This window comes from Orbicella faveolata, unplaced genomic scaffold, assembly GCF_042242905.1.
Source record: "Orbicella faveolata isolate gen_17 unplaced genomic scaffold, um_ofav_v1 contig_15, whole genome shotgun sequence".
NCBI lineage: Eukaryota > Metazoa > Cnidaria > Anthozoa > Scleractinia > Merulinidae > Orbicella > Orbicella faveolata.
Window position 1 is genome coordinate 10,232,231 of NW_028301542.1, and position 18,290 is coordinate 10,250,520.

The 18,290-nt window shown below is 38.3% G+C and overlaps 1 protein-coding gene across 1 annotated transcript in view; it reads right to left on the reverse strand.

Moving 5' to 3' along the window:
- Positions 1-18,290, reverse strand: part of LOC110051316 (alsin-like) — a 79,607-nt gene that overhangs the window by 37,329 nt on the left and 23,988 nt on the right. The window contains exons 10-21 of the mRNA XM_089288374.1: positions 17,858-17,915; positions 16,383-16,496; positions 14,036-14,170; positions 12,179-12,307; positions 11,583-11,656; positions 10,989-11,055; positions 10,200-10,264; positions 9,187-9,330; positions 8,296-8,361; positions 7,057-7,158; positions 3,423-3,575; positions 1,981-2,092 (exon numbers count right to left, since the gene is read on the reverse strand). Coding sequence (XP_089144500.1) covers positions 1,981-2,092; positions 3,423-3,575; positions 7,057-7,158; positions 8,296-8,361; positions 9,187-9,330; positions 10,200-10,264; positions 10,989-11,055; positions 11,583-11,656; positions 12,179-12,307; positions 14,036-14,170; positions 16,383-16,496; positions 17,858-17,915 — 1,219 coding nt within the window. The remainder of the gene's footprint in view (positions 1-1,980; positions 2,093-3,422; positions 3,576-7,056; positions 7,159-8,295; positions 8,362-9,186; positions 9,331-10,199; positions 10,265-10,988; positions 11,056-11,582; positions 11,657-12,178; positions 12,308-14,035; positions 14,171-16,382; positions 16,497-17,857; positions 17,916-18,290) is intronic.

An 18,290-nucleotide genomic window follows, 5' to 3' on the forward strand; every position in this document is an offset into this window, starting at 1 on the left:
TATTTCTTCACAGCTTCCTTTAGAATTCGCCTTTACATACAGAAAAGCAAATACATTTATAAAGATCTGAAAACTACATGGTAAATGGTAACATAAAAACCATTTTTGGTATGTTTTTAAAATAACAAAATTGTTGCAACAGCACTTTTAGCTTCTCTGACAGCCTTCCTCTGTTTTAACTAAAATACAGTCTAAATATCTTTTGCTCACACCCAAAAACTAATCACGTGCAGAATAGGCTTGCCACTTCCATTTCATAACATAAAATATAGGGGTAACCACGCGTTTTTTAAAGTTATTGATCCTTTTTGAAACTTTTTACGGTGCTCGTTACATTTTCCCTGTCACCTCCCCAGTAAGTAAAACATTTGCGTATCTCTCACTTGTTTTGCGCGCGCACTACGCCATCTGCAGGTACATGCTTACAGTTGGATTTCAGTATAATTTTCGACAGATAACAGCTAGTTTTTCAGCTGGAAGACGTTAACAGTCCGTGGTTGGCGATATGCTGCTGTTCTGGTGTTCCTGGTTTAAGTACAGGTTCATTAAACTTGATTTGGTCACACTAGGAAAATTTTGCTTTCAATTTAGTCGTCTTTAGTCATGTACTTGGTAGCGAAGTTGATTCGCTACCAAGTCAACCCTGCGCGCGCGTGACGCTTAAACCATGCCTTGCGTGATGCGCAGAACGTTTGCGCACTAACAAAAGTAGGCACCGTCCTTAAGTTACGCGTACGAGGCGTACGAAACATTTTGAATTTAAGTTACGCGTACGTTAGTTGCGCGTACAAATTTAAGTTGTGTGGACGTTTATCGGCAGAGTTTTAGACAGTTTCCAGTGAGCAGTTGCTGTGCCTTTTAGAGAGTTTTGTGCCGTTTAGAGTTTACCGTTTTACCGATTTTGAAGTGTTTTGGTCGAGTACTGTTTCCGTTTACCGTTCACGAACAGTTGGACTCTACAAGGCATATATAGGTTTCTAAATAACCAAGGTGGCTGATAACAGTTTCCAGCGCTTTCCTGCTTAAAATTGGGCGGAGCAATACTTCCACTCTTTATTAGGTGATGCTACAGTGCAAGTGAATATGTGAAAGATGAAGTATTCGAAATGCGGGGAAAGATATAAAGACATCTATTATCATCGCAGTTATGTACACAACTTACCCGTGTTTAAGTAAACCTTAAATGAACCAAACATCAGCCCAAAAACTCGCACTCGACTTATACACAAGTCATACACAAAAAGCCGACCAGGCAGTCCCAGAACTATTACTCAATTAGACCAAATCCTGAAATTTTCTTTTTCAGTCTTTAGTTTCAGAGCTGCTTAAGTTGCACACATAACTGCAATAATCATCCATGCCTTTATATATGTGATGTTACAATTTTGCAAAATCACACAAATGCCCTAAACTGTCATGAATACATTGAGGTCATCTTCATCATGATAGCAATAATACAACCCTTGATTTTAGCTCTAAGCGCTCGCTGATAACTAAAAAACAAGCATAGTGACCCCAATTTACTTGGAAAATGACCTTGGCATTTCGAGTGTTGGTATGACAGCTAATTTCACTATTTTTTTTTTTTTGCTCCTTCCTTCTTTTCTTTTCTTTTTTTTTTTTCATGTTATCTTCCAAACAAAATACAAGATGATGTCCCTGCATTTTCGGAGAAAACAATGTACATTTGAGGTCTAGAAAAACTGTTGAATGCACTTGCGTTCTGCTTGTGCAGCCAATAGCAGTTTTTCTAGAACCTAAGCATGCATTTTTCAATCGTCTATTTAGTAAATAATAGCGTTTTTTCAAATTACTCCACTACCTCCCCATAAGGGCTACCCTCCCTACAATAGCCAGTTTGCTTTTTCCTTAAGGTGGCTGTTGTGGAGAGGTCCTACCGTACGTATATTGATCGATCAGAGTATATGTGATGGAAAGAGCTGGAAACTGTTGTTAGCCACCTTTAGCTGGAGTACATACGCTGAGTTTGTTCTGTGCAAAGATTCCTTGGTTGTAGATTCCATCAAGTGTTACAAGCAATCCTGGACCGTGACGACAGTCTGCTTCCCACATGCCCATATACTTCTCTCCTCTACAAACACAAATGCAATGTTTTCCACCTTTTCTAGAAATTGTAGGAAATCATCGATATGACTTAAGGCAACACTTTGGTTCAAAGCTGCCAAAGCTATCAACTGATCAAAATTTACACCCATTTTCGTTGCACAGTGGAATCCCGATTTTTCGAACCCTCATTTTCTTTACCATCCAATAACTGAAACCAAAAGTCGTTTCTCCTCCTCAGTCAAACGCTGTAATTAATTTTACCCCCGATTTCTCGAACTATTCGATTTTTCGAACCAATTTTCGTTTCCCTTGGAGGTTCGAAAAATCGGGATTCCACTGTATATCATTTTCCAAAGAAGAAAAAAATCTGAAAGAAGTATGTAATGCAAGAATTATGCAATGGTCACTACAATTACAAAATGTTTATGACCCAACAGCGAGCGAGGCAATGATAAGTTTTTATTAAAAAAACTTTGACTACTGTAGGTTCACCTGAATTCCTTTTTCAATTTGTCTACAGATCAAAAAGATGAAGAAAGCAGCATAATCACAGATTACGACAACTTCAGAAATATGACATCTCTGAGTGTGGGTGGGACATTTGATTCACCCTTTGACCCTTCACTCGTTCCATAGCTTCCTGTTAATGTTTTAATGATTCCACTGACTAGTGCATCAAAATATCACAGTTGCTTGCAGACCACTTGCTGAGGTGGAGGGATACAGCCCACCAAGGGTTTTGCGTTAGTGGAAATATTCATTTAGACAGTGGACAGTGTGTGTGTTTTTTAAACTTAAAGCTCAAGCTGGTCAGCCAGTTCAGTGGAAGCTGAATAGCAGCCATCTCTAGACAGGTTCTGATCAGTTGATTCATCGATCAACTACATGCCGGAGACACAGGCTACAGATACAGACTCACACTACTTGGGATTTTCAATTTTCACGCCTGGCTAGCCATTCTCAATATTCCCAGCCACGGTCTTTTCACCATGGTGACTGTAATCAAATAGTTAGCACTTTCCATGGTTGGACGGTGACAGTGAAATTGTGAGTTTGACAAGGTAAAAGAGCTATTGTTTTCTTGGGTAAGAGTTACTGCCTTAGGTGAAGCTGATTCACAAACAGACTAAAGTGGCTTTCATGCTAAAGCAAGTGTACTGAAGCAACACCCCACTCTGTACTCAACATTGCCTGTAAAGTGCACGCTATCATTGACTTTTAATCCTAGATACAAAGAGATGTTGAATTCTTGCGTACTGAAGGGTTGAATTAGGAGTACCCATGCATATTGCCCAATGAGACCAGATACACATCACAGCAGCACTCAAAAACACATGTAAATGGACTAGAGTTACCTGAGGATGTCATCTAAAACTCCGTAGCCAGATCTCTTGTCACGAAACCATTCTCCAATATAAAGTGAGGAAGATGTGCCAGATTTCATACTTCCATGGCCAGAACGCTGACTATCACACCAGTGACCCACATATATGTCACCACTGGAAAAACTGCAACAGCAAGGGCAACAATCACGCAATTTTTAAGAGTAATCCTTTTAAGACAACACTAGTGACAAAGTTACCATGACCTATATCTTTTCCTGTGCTGTGGAAGTAAAGTTAGACAGCATCTATACACCATTCCTAGTACTGTTGCAGGTAACTGCCATTGAGGTAGCCCATTCATAAACATAGGAAGTCAGTGTTAGATCTTATAAGGAAAATGAGTAATGCAAGTCTAGCTTAACATTTTTTGATCATGTTATGTGTGAAAAAATGGCTGAAAACATCTCTTTATTGATCTTTTTCTGCAGAAATACAACAGAATGAAAATGAAAATATTCAGACCCCATATAACCAGTGTAACTTTATATGTGAGTGTGGCACTTGCTTAATAGAAAAGAGTCTGTTGCCCGTTTTAACAGGTGCTCTTATCATTAGTATTCTTATCAGTATTATTAATACTTTTAATATGTATTTCGCAGTGAACTGAAATCCCACATGACAGGACTAGAAAAATTGTTCATTTATTTTACTTATTTTCAGGCTATGACTGGATTTAATACGTGATGATCTGGGGCAGATTTGTTCTTTCGTTATCTCTACATGATCTTCAGCTTATCTTTGTAAACAAAAGGAAAGGAACGTGCCATTTGTTTCAGCACTCATACATTGGGGAGGAGTGTGTGATAAGCCATTAGAACGCCTATGGAGGATGCTATCACACAGCCAGCTAGAGCTGCAGTTTAGTCTGCAAGCATTTTCACTTACAAGTGAATAGAGTATTGTATTCCCGAGACCCTCAATGTTCCCCGAGGCTTGTGTTTGTTGCAAATTTAAGGCATGGTCTGATTGGCTATTTCTAAGGCATTATTCTCCTGTAATGTCCATGGGCTGAGCAATAGCAAGATTAAGCACAAAAAAGGAAAAAAAGTAAAAAACAATTACAAAAGTTGGTTTGATAGGGAGATAAGACTGAACGGTATAAAACAAGTTAATATTAAGTTGGAAGTTGATTCCAGGAACTCCATTTGGAAGCCAGTCAGTTTTTCTCTTATCAGATGCAAAAAGCCATTATTTTATCTCCCAACTAGTGTGCATAGCAGGAAAACAATAATCCATGCAGGGCAGCAAAACTTGGGCAGCACAAAACATAGTGTTTGGAATCTTCAATAGCAATATCACACAGAGCATAAACAGGTGATACAGAGCAATTTCACTTACAAAAGGTCAGAATTTAAGGCACTAAAACTAAGCACATCCCCAGTATAAAATGAATAGTTACAAGATGGAAATTTCATGCATTTAAAAACATTGTGCCCAGAACTACTGGGTGAAGAGGACAGAGGAACCTCAGAGACCAGGGAAGACTGGTCCACAACTGAGTTGTTTAAAAAAGAAAAGATTTCTTATGCCTTTCAGTCTGAGCATGAGATGAACAGAGATCATCATCAAAGTGACGACTACAGTATGACCTCTCACTAACAAAAGTAGGACAAGAATTGCATAATAAGTGGGCAAGGGCTACTTGTATTTATATTGGTTCTTACTTATGATCTATTAGAGGACAGAGATGGTATCAGTAACAGTTTTTTTTTGTTTGTTTATTATATAAAACACATAGATTCCATGCAGATGCTATCATGCATCTGTTCAGTAACAGATTACAGAAGACGGCAAAATGTGGTGAGAACATCAGTGACACACTCGCCTTATGGTTTGTGTGCCACTTCTTTGTTCTTACCACATTTTGACATCACCTGTGATCTTTTGCTGAACAGACGCCTTGCAACATGGAGTCTGTTTGTTAAATAGGTCACATCAATTTGTATTAGTTTGAATGAAATGTTAGAATTAAACACAGACAAGTAGCCTTTCCCTCATATTCAGTAAGCTATTCTGAATAATAAGACTGTAGACTTTCATGAAGCACTTAAGGTGGCTTGTAACAGTTTTTACGAGATTCAGTAGCACGTGCTACATTTGCCTGCCAGAGGTCAGTATTAGTCGCGCATGCAAAAATGATGCAAGTAGCCCTAAGAAAAAACAACAAAAAACTTCAACACTTGAAACTCATTGAATCACTTTGGTGTATTTAATGATAGTCCCAAACTGCTTTCAAACATGGGACCGAAAAACTATAACAAAAAAAGGTCGATAAATAACAGGAAAAAGAGTTCCAATTCACTCTTGCTTTCTCACACACGATACATGGCATGCGCAATTCAATTCCCGTCCAAGGTTGTAAAAGCCAGTCTTGATTGAGGATTGTTTGAAAACCTACAGTTGATTTGTAGAGGTGAATTGCATTTAGAGCCAAAATTGAGAAAAAAACTGAGACAGATTTTGAGCTATTTGTGAAATGGGCATATTTCATATTTTCTTAGTTTGCGGAAAATCTGTCTTACAGATCTTTTTGTTTTAATTTGCATGAATGATTAATCAGAGCCATTTTCTAATTCCTGACATTTTGAGGTGGGGTCATATGGGTAGATTTTGAGAAGAGTGTCATTTAACCTACTAGTGGTCAGTGTCTGCTTAGGTGTTCAGTCGTTCATTTTGGCCATTTTTTGACTTTTAAATTGTTCAGATTTCACATAGAATGGTAAAAGACTTGTACAAACAGTAAATAGAGAAAGGAAAAACATATTAGAACATTTTTCAAAAATAGACAAAAACTGCAAATAAATGATTTGCTTGATGCCCTTGCATATGCAGTACAAGCAGTCAAAACCGAGCTGTCCTATCGAAATGATGAAATAATCCTTCTTCGCAGCTACCAAAAATAAAGACAATACTAAAGTTGCTTTGGGTTCTTCTAATGCTTAACTCGAGAAATCTGGTCTGATACGACAAGGAACTGCATATTTTGTTGCAAATGACACAACTATCTTCCTATGTGGCGGCAGAGATTGAAGAGCGAGTGACCCATATTTGGCACGAAATAAAAAGCTTGGAGACACAAAACATTCAGATTTTCCCTTTTGTTAATCTGATGTTTTTTGCAATTATAAATCCCTTTTCTTGAATAATGAATGCCGTCCCTAGTGAGATATGTTGCCTGGCTTTCCTGTTAACATGCATTTAACCTCAGACTGACTGCCACACAGATTTGCAGTGGTTTCAAGGTGTGAGTTGGAAGTTCAAGTTGTTGCTTCCCTAGGGAGTTAGACATAGACATCACTGTTCGCCCTAGGGAGTGAGTTTTGACCCATGTAACATGTTTTCCTCCAATCGGAAAACGTATTTGAGTCGGAGGTATAACAATAGGGTTTATATCTGATTATGTCAATAGAAACACATTTGATTAGCTTTCCCTTCACTGCATTCAAATTTCTTCCAAATATTTCTACTGTTCAAGCTTTGTTAATTTACAGTGATATCTGTATTCTTTGTTATGTTGCCACCAAAATAAGAGTTCTGTTAAAAGTTCTTTTCATCAGTAAAGAAAAGGCAATATTATTTTACATAATAATTTGAGTACATTCACCTTAATTTCCCATAACCAGCCATCTTGCCATCCTTCCACTGACCCTCATACTTTTCTCCAGAATTCTCAGCAAAGTTGGGTGGGAAAATCATGACACCTTCACTACAAGGGGTAAAAGGTAACATAACAGAATCATTACATAACAAAGACGTTATTTGCTACTTGCTGAAATATGTATGAATATCCTCGCATCTTTTCCTCTACCAACAATGTAAAATTAAGTTCTAAATTGTATGGAACCTAAATTGCTCAATACCAAGTATACATGCAAATGATGTATATGAAAGGTCATATATTTGAACAGTGGAGAAAGATATGAAGACATAGATGATCATCACAGTTATATACACAAGTTATGCAGCTGTGAAATTAAAGCCTGACAAAAATTCAGGCCTGAACTGGATTTGAACCCATGACCTCTGCAATACCAGTGCAGTGCTCTACCATCTGAACTATCAAGCCAACTGGGAGCCAGTCACATTGTTATAGCTCATAATATACCCGTAGATGGTGAAGAATGCAAAAGGATATGTGAAAGATCATATACTTGAACTGCAGAGAAAGATATGAAGACATAGATGATCATCGCAGTTATCTACACAACCTAAGCAGCTGGCTGGGCGTGACTTCAAATTTTTTCGCCACCACTCGGAGGTACCAATTCTTCTACGATAATTTGTTGTTTAAAAACAACAAATTATCTTGTGTCAGATTTATTGGGCTCAGTACCCTAAAAGGTATCGCAAAAGAGCCTGCTGTGGACCTTTTGACGCTGAACTCCTTAAGAGGTACCAAAACTGCTTACTTCACATACAATGCATTATAATGAATATTAAATTTGAAGTGATTAAATTTAAGGTTTTTGATACTCTTTCTTAATTAGCCAATACAAGTAAGGCCAAGTGTTCTCAATTAGTAAATCACCTGTGGCCAGCTAGACGACTTGACACTTGGATAGGTGGTCAGGATTGATTGATTGATACGTGACCTGTCAATTTTGAACTGAGATTTCCCACAAGTGACCACTTTTGCTCAAAAAAATGGAAAGCCACGTTGTACTCTACGTTGCAATGAAGAACTTCAGGAATTTACCATGTCTTCATTACAACACAAGGTTCTCCAAGTTCAGTCCACCATGTCTTCAACTCCTTAATGTTCACTAACTAGCTCCAAGAGATGAAGGAACAACCGGCTGGTATTAAATTATTCTTAAATATTCTGTTAATAAAATCCACTCACCCATGCTGTACACCATGTTTAAATTCTCCTGTGTAGTGTCGACCATCCTTCCAATGCATTTCACCACTTTAATCAAAAGAAAGTGTGAAATCGAACTTAATTCAAAATGCTTCTTATCAGAAAAGTAGCCCTTCCTCAGATCTAAATGTAGCATACATATGCAATAAGGTCTTTCCTTTCAATTTAGGTTCCAGCTGGGGCTCTAGTAGGTATTCTGTTGTGAATCACTGGGTATAGCTCACCATGTTCAAACCTAGTTCATTAATTTGTTCTTCTAAACCTAGCTCATTACTACTACTACTGTCCAGTAGATGCTGGTGGTTTCTCATGGGAAGGCTTCATAACAGAGAGTGGTCCACATGTTAATTCCTTACACTGGTGAAAGCAACTTTTGCTTGCGTGACAAACGCCAAAAGGTCTGCAGTCAATTACGTTGTTTTTTTTTTGTTTTTTTTATTTGTTAAATCGTTTGGGCAGTTGGGGGTCTGTATGACTCCAATATATCGATTTACAGGTTATTGACAGGCTTCAATCTATTAGCTCCACACCACACCAATCAGAGACTCTGTTTACGGACGAATGGCATTTCTTGAACAAACAATGACTGCTGGCAGGTGTATTTTCCCTTCCCTACCCCTCCCCTGTTACTCCTCTGACCTCATGTACTTTGTTGACAACAAAATGACGATTTCTCTGAGACTAACATTCTCCTCAATAAAGGTAAAACAGTGTTTCAAAAGATCACAATCTTTAAAGGAACACTGGTCTTGGTTCCTCATACCACTCTCCCAGGGGTGCTGTACCAAGGTAGCCACCTGCTTCAAACCTCATTGATAGTTAAGTATATTCTTTCTTTACATAAACTATGAATTTAAATTCATAATAGCTTACTGTCCATGAGGCTTTCCCTGTAGCCACATTCCATGAAAAGTAGCTCCTTGGTAAACAGAGTCATGCTCGTATGTGTAAGAAGCTTCTCGAGCCACAGCTGGTGCTAGACTTCCTGTTGCTTTATTGAGAGACTCTAATCCAAGTCTGTGTTTAGAATGACCACAAATACAGCACATTACAATATAGAAACGTTCTACCTCAAGGTGTTATTATTTCCTAGTGCCAAATAAGGTGTGCCAAAATCACTTGGGTTGATCATTGTGACACTAGATATTCAACATAAGGGGTCAAAGCAGCTACAACTGCAAGTGGCTCATGACAGTTTACAACAAGTTCTGGCCCTTTTCCTGTAATGTGAAAGGTTACTATGGCAATAGTATACCTGTTAAAAACAATATTAATTTTAGTTTTATGGGCTTACAACTCAAAATTAGTCCAGGTACCCCCATTTTCTACTATCGAATTGTGATTAGAATGGTAAAATGCATTTTTTTCCAAAGCATTCAGAACCACTTATTGTTGAAATTTTTGGACAATTTAAGGGGGGCTCTGAACTCGCTCCCACAATGTTGGAAAAAAGTTGAACCTTGACAACAACAATAGCAGCAGCAGCAGCAGCAGCAGCAGCAGCAGTAGTAGTAGTAGTTGCCGTACTGAAACATTCTGGAAACCAGCACAATGATACTTAGAAACTCATAACAGTGAATGTATCAGAAAAAGAGCCCTGTGGAGAGCCAGATTAAAGGAGGATTAATGCAACTATTGAATATTACCTGTTTTTTAAAGACCTTTGTCCATTCCTTTTTGCACCAGTTAGGCACAGGCAGGTACAGGCATTTGTTGACCAAGACAGATTAACTGAACTTAAGTCTACCTTTCCCACTATACCTTCATTGCACTATTAAGCTGCAGATCTCCCAGTGATGAAAAGAAGTATTTGGTGCAAGTAACACAGAGCTGTAGAAGTTCACACAAACTCTACCAATTACTTTGGAGTATTTAACTGCTCTCACCTGTATGTTGTTGTCTTGGAAATCACATTGGCAATTGCTTGATTGATGGTTATCAACCAATCAGCCTAGAATATAAAGTACCCAGATAAGAGGTAATCTAACTGTGTAACTAAAATAACAGAACAAAATCGTTGAACACTTGCAGGAGTGCATTTTTTTGACCACTAGAACTATAGTTTTGAGGAAAAAGTTCGATTTTTGGTAAATTGTAGTTTTGTGTTAAAAGCTTAGTTTTGAGATTGAAATGTAGCTTTTGGTTTTAATGTGGCAGCACTGCAAGGGCATCTTTTGAAAGATACAAAGAGGTACTGGGATACCTGGAGACCCCTGAGGGAGGAGTGGACAAGCGAAGATAGGAGGAAGAGGATTGAAACTAGGAGAGAAGTCAAGCAAAAGGTGAAAAGGGAGAGATGCATGGTAAAGAAAGGAATGGCAAATGGCAAATGTGAGACTTTACAAGAAGGTGAGACTGGTGTTTTTCTTTACTAGCTGGACATTTTGACTTTTTAAATTGTAAGACTGAGGCTTCAAAGTGGTTCAAATGCAAACACAAGACATTCAGGCATCATTCATAAAAGCAAACAAAGAGATCAGGACTAAAATCAGGACTCTGAGACAGCTTTGAAAAAAATTGAGATTACAAGACCTTAGCGTGCTAATAATGTGTCAGTGATTGTGGGCATTGGTGTGCTTTTGGTAAAAAAATGTCAAACTACATCTACATAACAACTTGTCAGGGATGTTAAACATCTCTCTCACTAAAATGTAAAAATCATGAATATGTCTTACTTTATCAACTGTTGATGGAGCACAAATGAGCAAAATCTCTTCTGGTGTTGTTATTTTAATGCCATTCCTGAGGTGATAGGTCACAAAGGTAAGTCAACAAGAGTAACATGTTCCATACACATGTAGCGTGGGAAGAAAAACAAAAGTATAAAGTTGTAATGATGACATAAAAAGTCAACTTGACATGATTGCAGCTGAAACTGGTTAAAAAATGAACGACACCTCAGCCCCAAATGAAAATACACACATGCAAACATACACACTGTGAAGATTATTTCTCAATCGAAGTTCCTGTATGTTCATATTCTACAAGGAAAAAACCCAAGCTGACTATACCAAGTCAAAACAAACTGGGAGGACCTGAGTGGCTACCACATGACATGTGCTGTACATTGCACTCTAGATCTGCACTATTCAAGATTGACTCACTAGTTAATAATGTGTACATTTTTTTATTTAAACATATTTGTCATTGTTTTCCTGCAAAGCACCTAGGCTTACATCAAGGGGGATTACAGTATTACAATTTTCACTTATTTATTCTGTGAGGCTCACACTGTGAGCAATGTGTACATGATCATATCTTTAACTCACTTGACTCCTTCTGTGTTATCAATGCCTTCAGCCCACACAGTGGTCAGCAGAAAGGCTTGAAAGTTCTTGGAGGACTAATTAAATGCAAATTGACAGTAACAATATATGTCAATTTTTTTTACATAAAAATAAAACTCATTACAATAAGCATCATATCATGGGGATGAATATATAATGAACTCACAAAACAACACATACTCTAAACAGTTTAATCCATGTTTTCAATATAAAGACCCAGCACTACTGATAACTGCCAAAGTTGCAAACCATGCTGCAATATATCTCTCATGTTTTTATGTCTTTACTCAGTATTTCATATGTGTCCTATGTTTAGTCACAATATTTTGACTATTTGCTGGTATATTACATGTATGAACTCACAACATATATAACCATGCAGCTCCCTGAGTTGGCTTGATAGCTCACTTGTTGATCATGGGTTCAAATCCCATTCACACCTTAATTTAGGTTTTCAGGCTTTATTTTCCAATCTGCCCAAGTTGTAGCATACATAGCTTCAATAATCCAATGATCCCTCATGTCTTTACTTGTACAATACAGGTGCTACATACATCCACTACATATGAGTAACATACCTGATAGTAGACAAAGAAGTCATCAAATAAAACATAGAGTGGTGTTGAAAACCTTGTCCCTTTTGCTGGAAAAAGACTGTGTACATTGCTGCTTCTCAACAGCCGTCTGTGAGGATGCTTAAAAATCTCCTTTAGAGAAAAAGTAAGCATTATTTTAGTATTACTAAAAATAAAAGGTACAGTGCGGGTCAGAGTTCAATGAACCTAAACACTACTAGTGGCATTGTCACAAAGGTTTGAAGTAGGCATCCTCATTGTTGGAAAAGGTGACTTATGTTGCCTTCTTTTTCTAAAATAATTGGATGGATAGCCGATTTATTTGATCATGCCAGCTACTCTGCTAGTGATTTTCTCTGGTAGCCAGCTATTTTCGACAACCCTTCACTAGGGCTAGTGAATGGTTCATGTTGAGTAATGCACATAACGTACATAAAGAATGAAGGAAAATTGGAAAACCAAGACCCTCTTGCAAGTTTCATGTACACATACACTACACACATTTTTCTGTCATTTCTGGAATTTCCAGAACCAATTCTTTGTTACACTCGACAGTAATTTCCCTCCAGTCAACTGACCAGAGCCATAATGGACACAAGGATATTGGGGACCTTCTCTGATACCTCTGTAAAATTAATGTTTGTGAGAGTTTAAATTAAAATTGAATTGAATTGAATTGACCTTTGCTGCATTCTTATGCAGGGATTCTTTCCGTTCCTAATGCAAGATTCCTGTGTAAGGATTCTTTGTATTCCTAATGTAACTTCCTCTACATGGTGATACTGGCAACTTGCAGGCGACATAAGACAGGCATAAACTGTTGATTTGACAGTGGTTTGGGCTATTGATTTTGGAAAGATGAGTTTCGCCCATGCTGAACAGTTTCAAGACACTCTATTTATTCCTTTTTCACAGGACTGGCATGCAGACCTTGGCAAAGTTCAAGCATTTGTGACAGGCTTTTAAAGGGTTTATTTTGCATATGAACCAAGTCACCCATCAGGCCAGCACTTACAGTAAATCCTCAAATTAGTGCCTCCCCTCAAATAAGCACCCCCTTCTGATAAGTGCCTCTCCTATTGGCCAAAATTTCAATTTGAAATAAGCGCCCCGGGAGCTAATTTGAGGATTTACGCTATCTCCCATTTCAGTAGCTGGATGACATGCTAGTCTATCCCTGGGTTACCCCACAGCATTGCAGGTACCCATTTTTACACCTGGGAGGAGAGTGGCACTGTGGGAGTTAAGTGTCTTGCCCAAGAACACAACGTGATGTCCCTGGCCAGGGCCTGAACCAGGACCGCTCAATCTGGAGGTGAGCACACTAACCATGAGGCCACCATGGTATAAGTTAGACCAAATCATCATGCTACTTGTGTTAAGGCTTGAAAGCAACAAATTTTTGTGAGATCAGGTCAGCTGGGATTGGACTGGTAATGATACCAGGTATTTTGTAACATCTTTAAGAGCTGAATTATTCCTTTTTTATAGGAATCACAATGAGTCAAGAACAAATTAATAGTAACAATTAATGCACTCTTTCCGAGAATCAGAAAACAGCTATAAATCACAATTTAGAATTGACTGCCAATGAGGGTCAGATCGGGCCAGGTTGGGTCACATACATGTATATGTATATTCATAAAAAAATATCAGCAAAGAAAATGCACTCCTGTTTACTTTAGCCAGTGTTACGCTTAAATGACACTCACTTGGTTAGCAATGAGTTTCTTTGCAATCTAAAACAAGTGACATCAGCCTGCCCAAAAGGCCTTTGATTTCTCATTATGACTACAACTTCTCACACAGCTATCACTTATGGAATTAGTTATGAAATCTTTCTAAATAGTGGTAACTTACAGAGACTTTGGTAGGGCAATCACACCAAAACTTATGAGTACGCTCAGCTTCTGCTCGCCTATTTTCATTCTCAGTGATAAATTGTTCCCATTGTTCAGCCTCTTCATGTAGTCTTGCACATTCCTCTATGTTTGCCTGTGCCAGGAGAATGAAAAAAAAGGATGGAATAAAGAAAAACTCATTTCTATGCTTCCCTTTTGTGTGTCAAACACAGTTAACACTTCAGTTCAAATTGCTGTGGTTCAATACTGATTGGCTCAGTTTTAATTCATATAATTACTCATAAATTGTGTTGATCTCATGGAAAGAAAAAAGTGTGGCTAACCACACAGTTTTCAGGGCTTATTTGGGGAGGAGTTAAATGCATGGGCGGATCCAGCATCCCAAAAGTGGAGCCACCAGGGGAATACCAGGCAACAAAAGCCCCGAGAAGCATTAACTGGACCTGTCATGGCTTCTCCCTATCCAAGGAGACATAGATTCAGCTGTTTCTAATGTAGCTCTACTTACAATTACAGATCCCTTTGCATTAGGTGCAACCCTAGTATCAGTCAAGAATTGAATGACAAACCTGCCAGCAAAACCACAGAAACCCACTTCAACTAGATAAATACAGCATGTCCACCCTTGATCTTCACACTGATTCTTTAGATCTGCATACTAGCGCTGGGCCATTTTCCTCTCATATGCCTGCTATATGCTGCTCTCCCATGGTAAATTCGCTCAACCGACAAAACAGTCTTAAGACTGTCAGTCCACAGTATTAGACCAGGGTGAAGAGAGGTCACAGCAATCTGAGGCAGACAAAACCAGGGGCTGACAGTATTGATCCGATAACACCCTCCAGTCATTACAGCTTGACACCACAGTTATTACAGTGCCTTCCTGGCAGACTTCTCCTTGGCCCTTTCACCTTTCTTTACAAACAAAATCCCATCTCAATGAAACATACACCTTGTCTTGACACTGGTTCTCAACAGGAGAGACCAGGACTTCTAACACCTGGTTATGCTGCCAGATTATACTGACAGCCTGGTTTCACACCCAGCAAGGATGCATTCCAGAGATCCCATCTTACCACAACACTTACAAACCTTTGAATCACTCAGCTCCTAGTTGCACAAGTTGACAAGGGCTGGCAAAAGGTCATACACTGAGCCGATAGGAACATATTGATCTTCAGGGGTTCCACTGACAATAGGTCTGACCACTTATCCTGCTCATTCTCAGCTGCCTCCCAAGTGGTAATGTAACCTGCAGGGACTGCCTCACTGCAACAGAATCCTGCCTCCTATCTTCCATGCCTTCAAGCTAATCAGTCACCATATCACACATCACCAACTAATTCTTCTTAGACCACTGAGTGCCTTTTCCCCTTGCCAAGCCCCTGCTTCAGTTTACCCTCAGCCTCCTCAACAGTGTCTGCTACAACCTCTTTCTTCCCAGTTAGTGCATCAAGGGACATGGATCTAACCACAGGATCAGCCCACAACATCATGTAGAGCTGCGCATTAGCATCCTTCCACTCCTTCACTCATTAGGAGCTGGAGCTTTGATGTGGAGCTATACAGCGCCATGTTTCTCAAGGTCTTTGGTACACCAAGCCACTTTCTGAGGTAGCTTCCAAAGCTTAGTTCCATGATATCCACTTAAGTCATCAGTCATTTCATACACCTGTAGTGGCCACATCTGTCTGGGAAATAATCCCAACTGAAAGCACCAGGCTTTTGTCTCACCAGGGAGGTCGCATTAGTCTATTGCACCATGCCCTTGTTCCTTTGGCCTCTAGATCCTCTATGCCCGTCTGTCAGTGGGCAGGAGTGCTATCTGCCAAGCCACATCACACAATACCAAGGATTGATATTCTCCCAATATGGTTCTGAGCAGGCTAGTTTAACCCATTGGCACCCCGAGTTTTTTGGCAAAAATGCATTTTTTGGACATTTTGGACATTTATAGCCTGGGTATGAGCAAATTAGCTCCAATCTACTCAAAAAGGCATGTGCAACATGACAGCATCAAGGTTTATGACACTTTTACGTGGACATGCACAGAAATCTAGCTACTAGATTTTTGTGCATGAGAAAAACAACACAGATATAAGGTATTATGAATAAAATTAAACTAAAATAATCGTAAGTATAATAACATGACAGCATTGTGGTTTATGACATTTTCACTCAGACATGCACAGAAATCTAGCAACTGGATTTCTGTGCATGAGAAAAACAACACAGATATAAGGCATTATGTGTAAACTAACCATAACTATTAATAGTTCTTTTAGTCATATTTTCATCTTTTAGCCTTAGGTAGTTTACTTTAGACAATTCAGGACAAGACTTACCTCAGAAATTTCTAATGTGCTGTGCAATTTTGTCACAATTAGTTGGTAATGCTGCATCTTCAACAGTGGAAATTGCATCATATACTGAAATGCATTGTCATAACTCACAAAATCCTGAAGCAAAGGAGAATTATTTTATAAGTAATTGATAATTCATATATTAAGTGCATGTGCAGCACATTTCATGTTCATAAAAATTAATAATCGACAGCAGCATAACATTGACATCAGGTGAACACTTAAACCTAGATCTACTCCAAAAGAGTACTGGGGAGAAGGAACCATGACTGCTTCCCTTGTTTATTGCAAATTACACTGTTTTGGATGGATGTTATCAAGCAAACTGTCATACCACTTCTGTTGGGTTGTCATATTGTTGTCAAGGATTTCCCCCTAAGATACACTTAAGTTTGGTTAGTTTCATGTGATTACATTACAATATTAATATGAGAACATGTGCAAGAAACAAGAAAATATCATCAGTTGTATAACAATGCTTTTTACCCCACTTTGTTTGGAACTTGACTGCTCTTAAAAAAATGTGTTTTTAATCTGGTTATTTGGGAACATAATAATTATTGTTTGGGCTGCAAGCAGATTGTAATACAGTGGAAGCTTTCATGTCTTGTGGGTGTCTGCGTACGAGGGCCTTTACCGTAACTTTATTAGCCAGGTGATATAAAATTGCCAGTGAAGATTCCTGTTCCTGTTCAACTCACTGACTTCCGGGATTATGTTTCCCAAAAATACAATAGCCATTGAGTAACACCAGAAGCTTCTTATACTCCATTTCTTCGGCCTTTAATTGTTTCATTTTCTCTCTTTCTTTCTTTGGTTCGTCGGTTCGTTGGTTTGTTGGTTCATTGATTCTTTCTTTCTTTTTTGCATTTTGTAGTTGGTCTCTTTTTTCTCTTTGTTTCTTGGGCCTTACAGTTGCCTTTAATTTGTTCCTCTTAGAAAAGTTTTCAACAGAACAACAAAACTGAAAGTGTCCAGGGCTAAGAGGTTCCAGTTTGTCTTCATTTTTGTATCTACGTCTGGCCCAATCATCCTATTGTGCTTGTTTATGCAAGCTTTGAAATGGGGTTTCCTAGTTTATCTGCTAATGATCAAATATAATAATAATTTAATTGGTGTGAAAGGTAATGACTGCTTTTGGACAGTTTAGCAGTCAACAAATAAATGACACCAGTACCAGATGACTTCCGCAAATTGAAGGTATAGGACTGGTTCATCTGAATAGTCAGACTCAGTCAGTAGAAGGGTACAATATTTGAAAATTTCTTGTTTTATTTAATATATGTCTATTTGTGTCTGTATTTTGTAACACAATGTAAAGGATTAGATTAACCATAATAATCCTCTGTTTGCCTAATAAATAGAGGCTACAGAGTTATGTAATACATTAGGCAGATAGTGTAAAATAGTACTGGGACTGGGTAAAATATTATTATATGGCAAATATGGCTCATTACCTGTGTTGTATCATCTAAGATATCACTCAAGACAGCTCTGCTCTGAGATGTTATATCACTAAAGAAAAGACAGACAGAGCAAAAATCGACTAACTCAATTAATAAAGAAATATTAAGATCAAACTGATCTAATGAAAGCCATTAAGATTACTAAGCAGTCACTTGTCAGCAATCTATGCTCAATCTCTTACAAAATGAACTTAAGTAAAAGCCCAAGTTTGATATACAGTATTAATTAAAAACGCTATCATGGCACCAAGGCATAGAGGTCCAAAACGAAAGACCCTGATTTCTTTTGTTTTTCCCTTTTTGTCCACAAAGCCTCAGAATTCCTGTTGGAATTTTAAATAATATAGTTAAATATAATTTAACATAGTTAACTACAAGGAGTAAGAGGCCTGACATGAAGTTTTGTTTCAGTGCTTGTAAATGT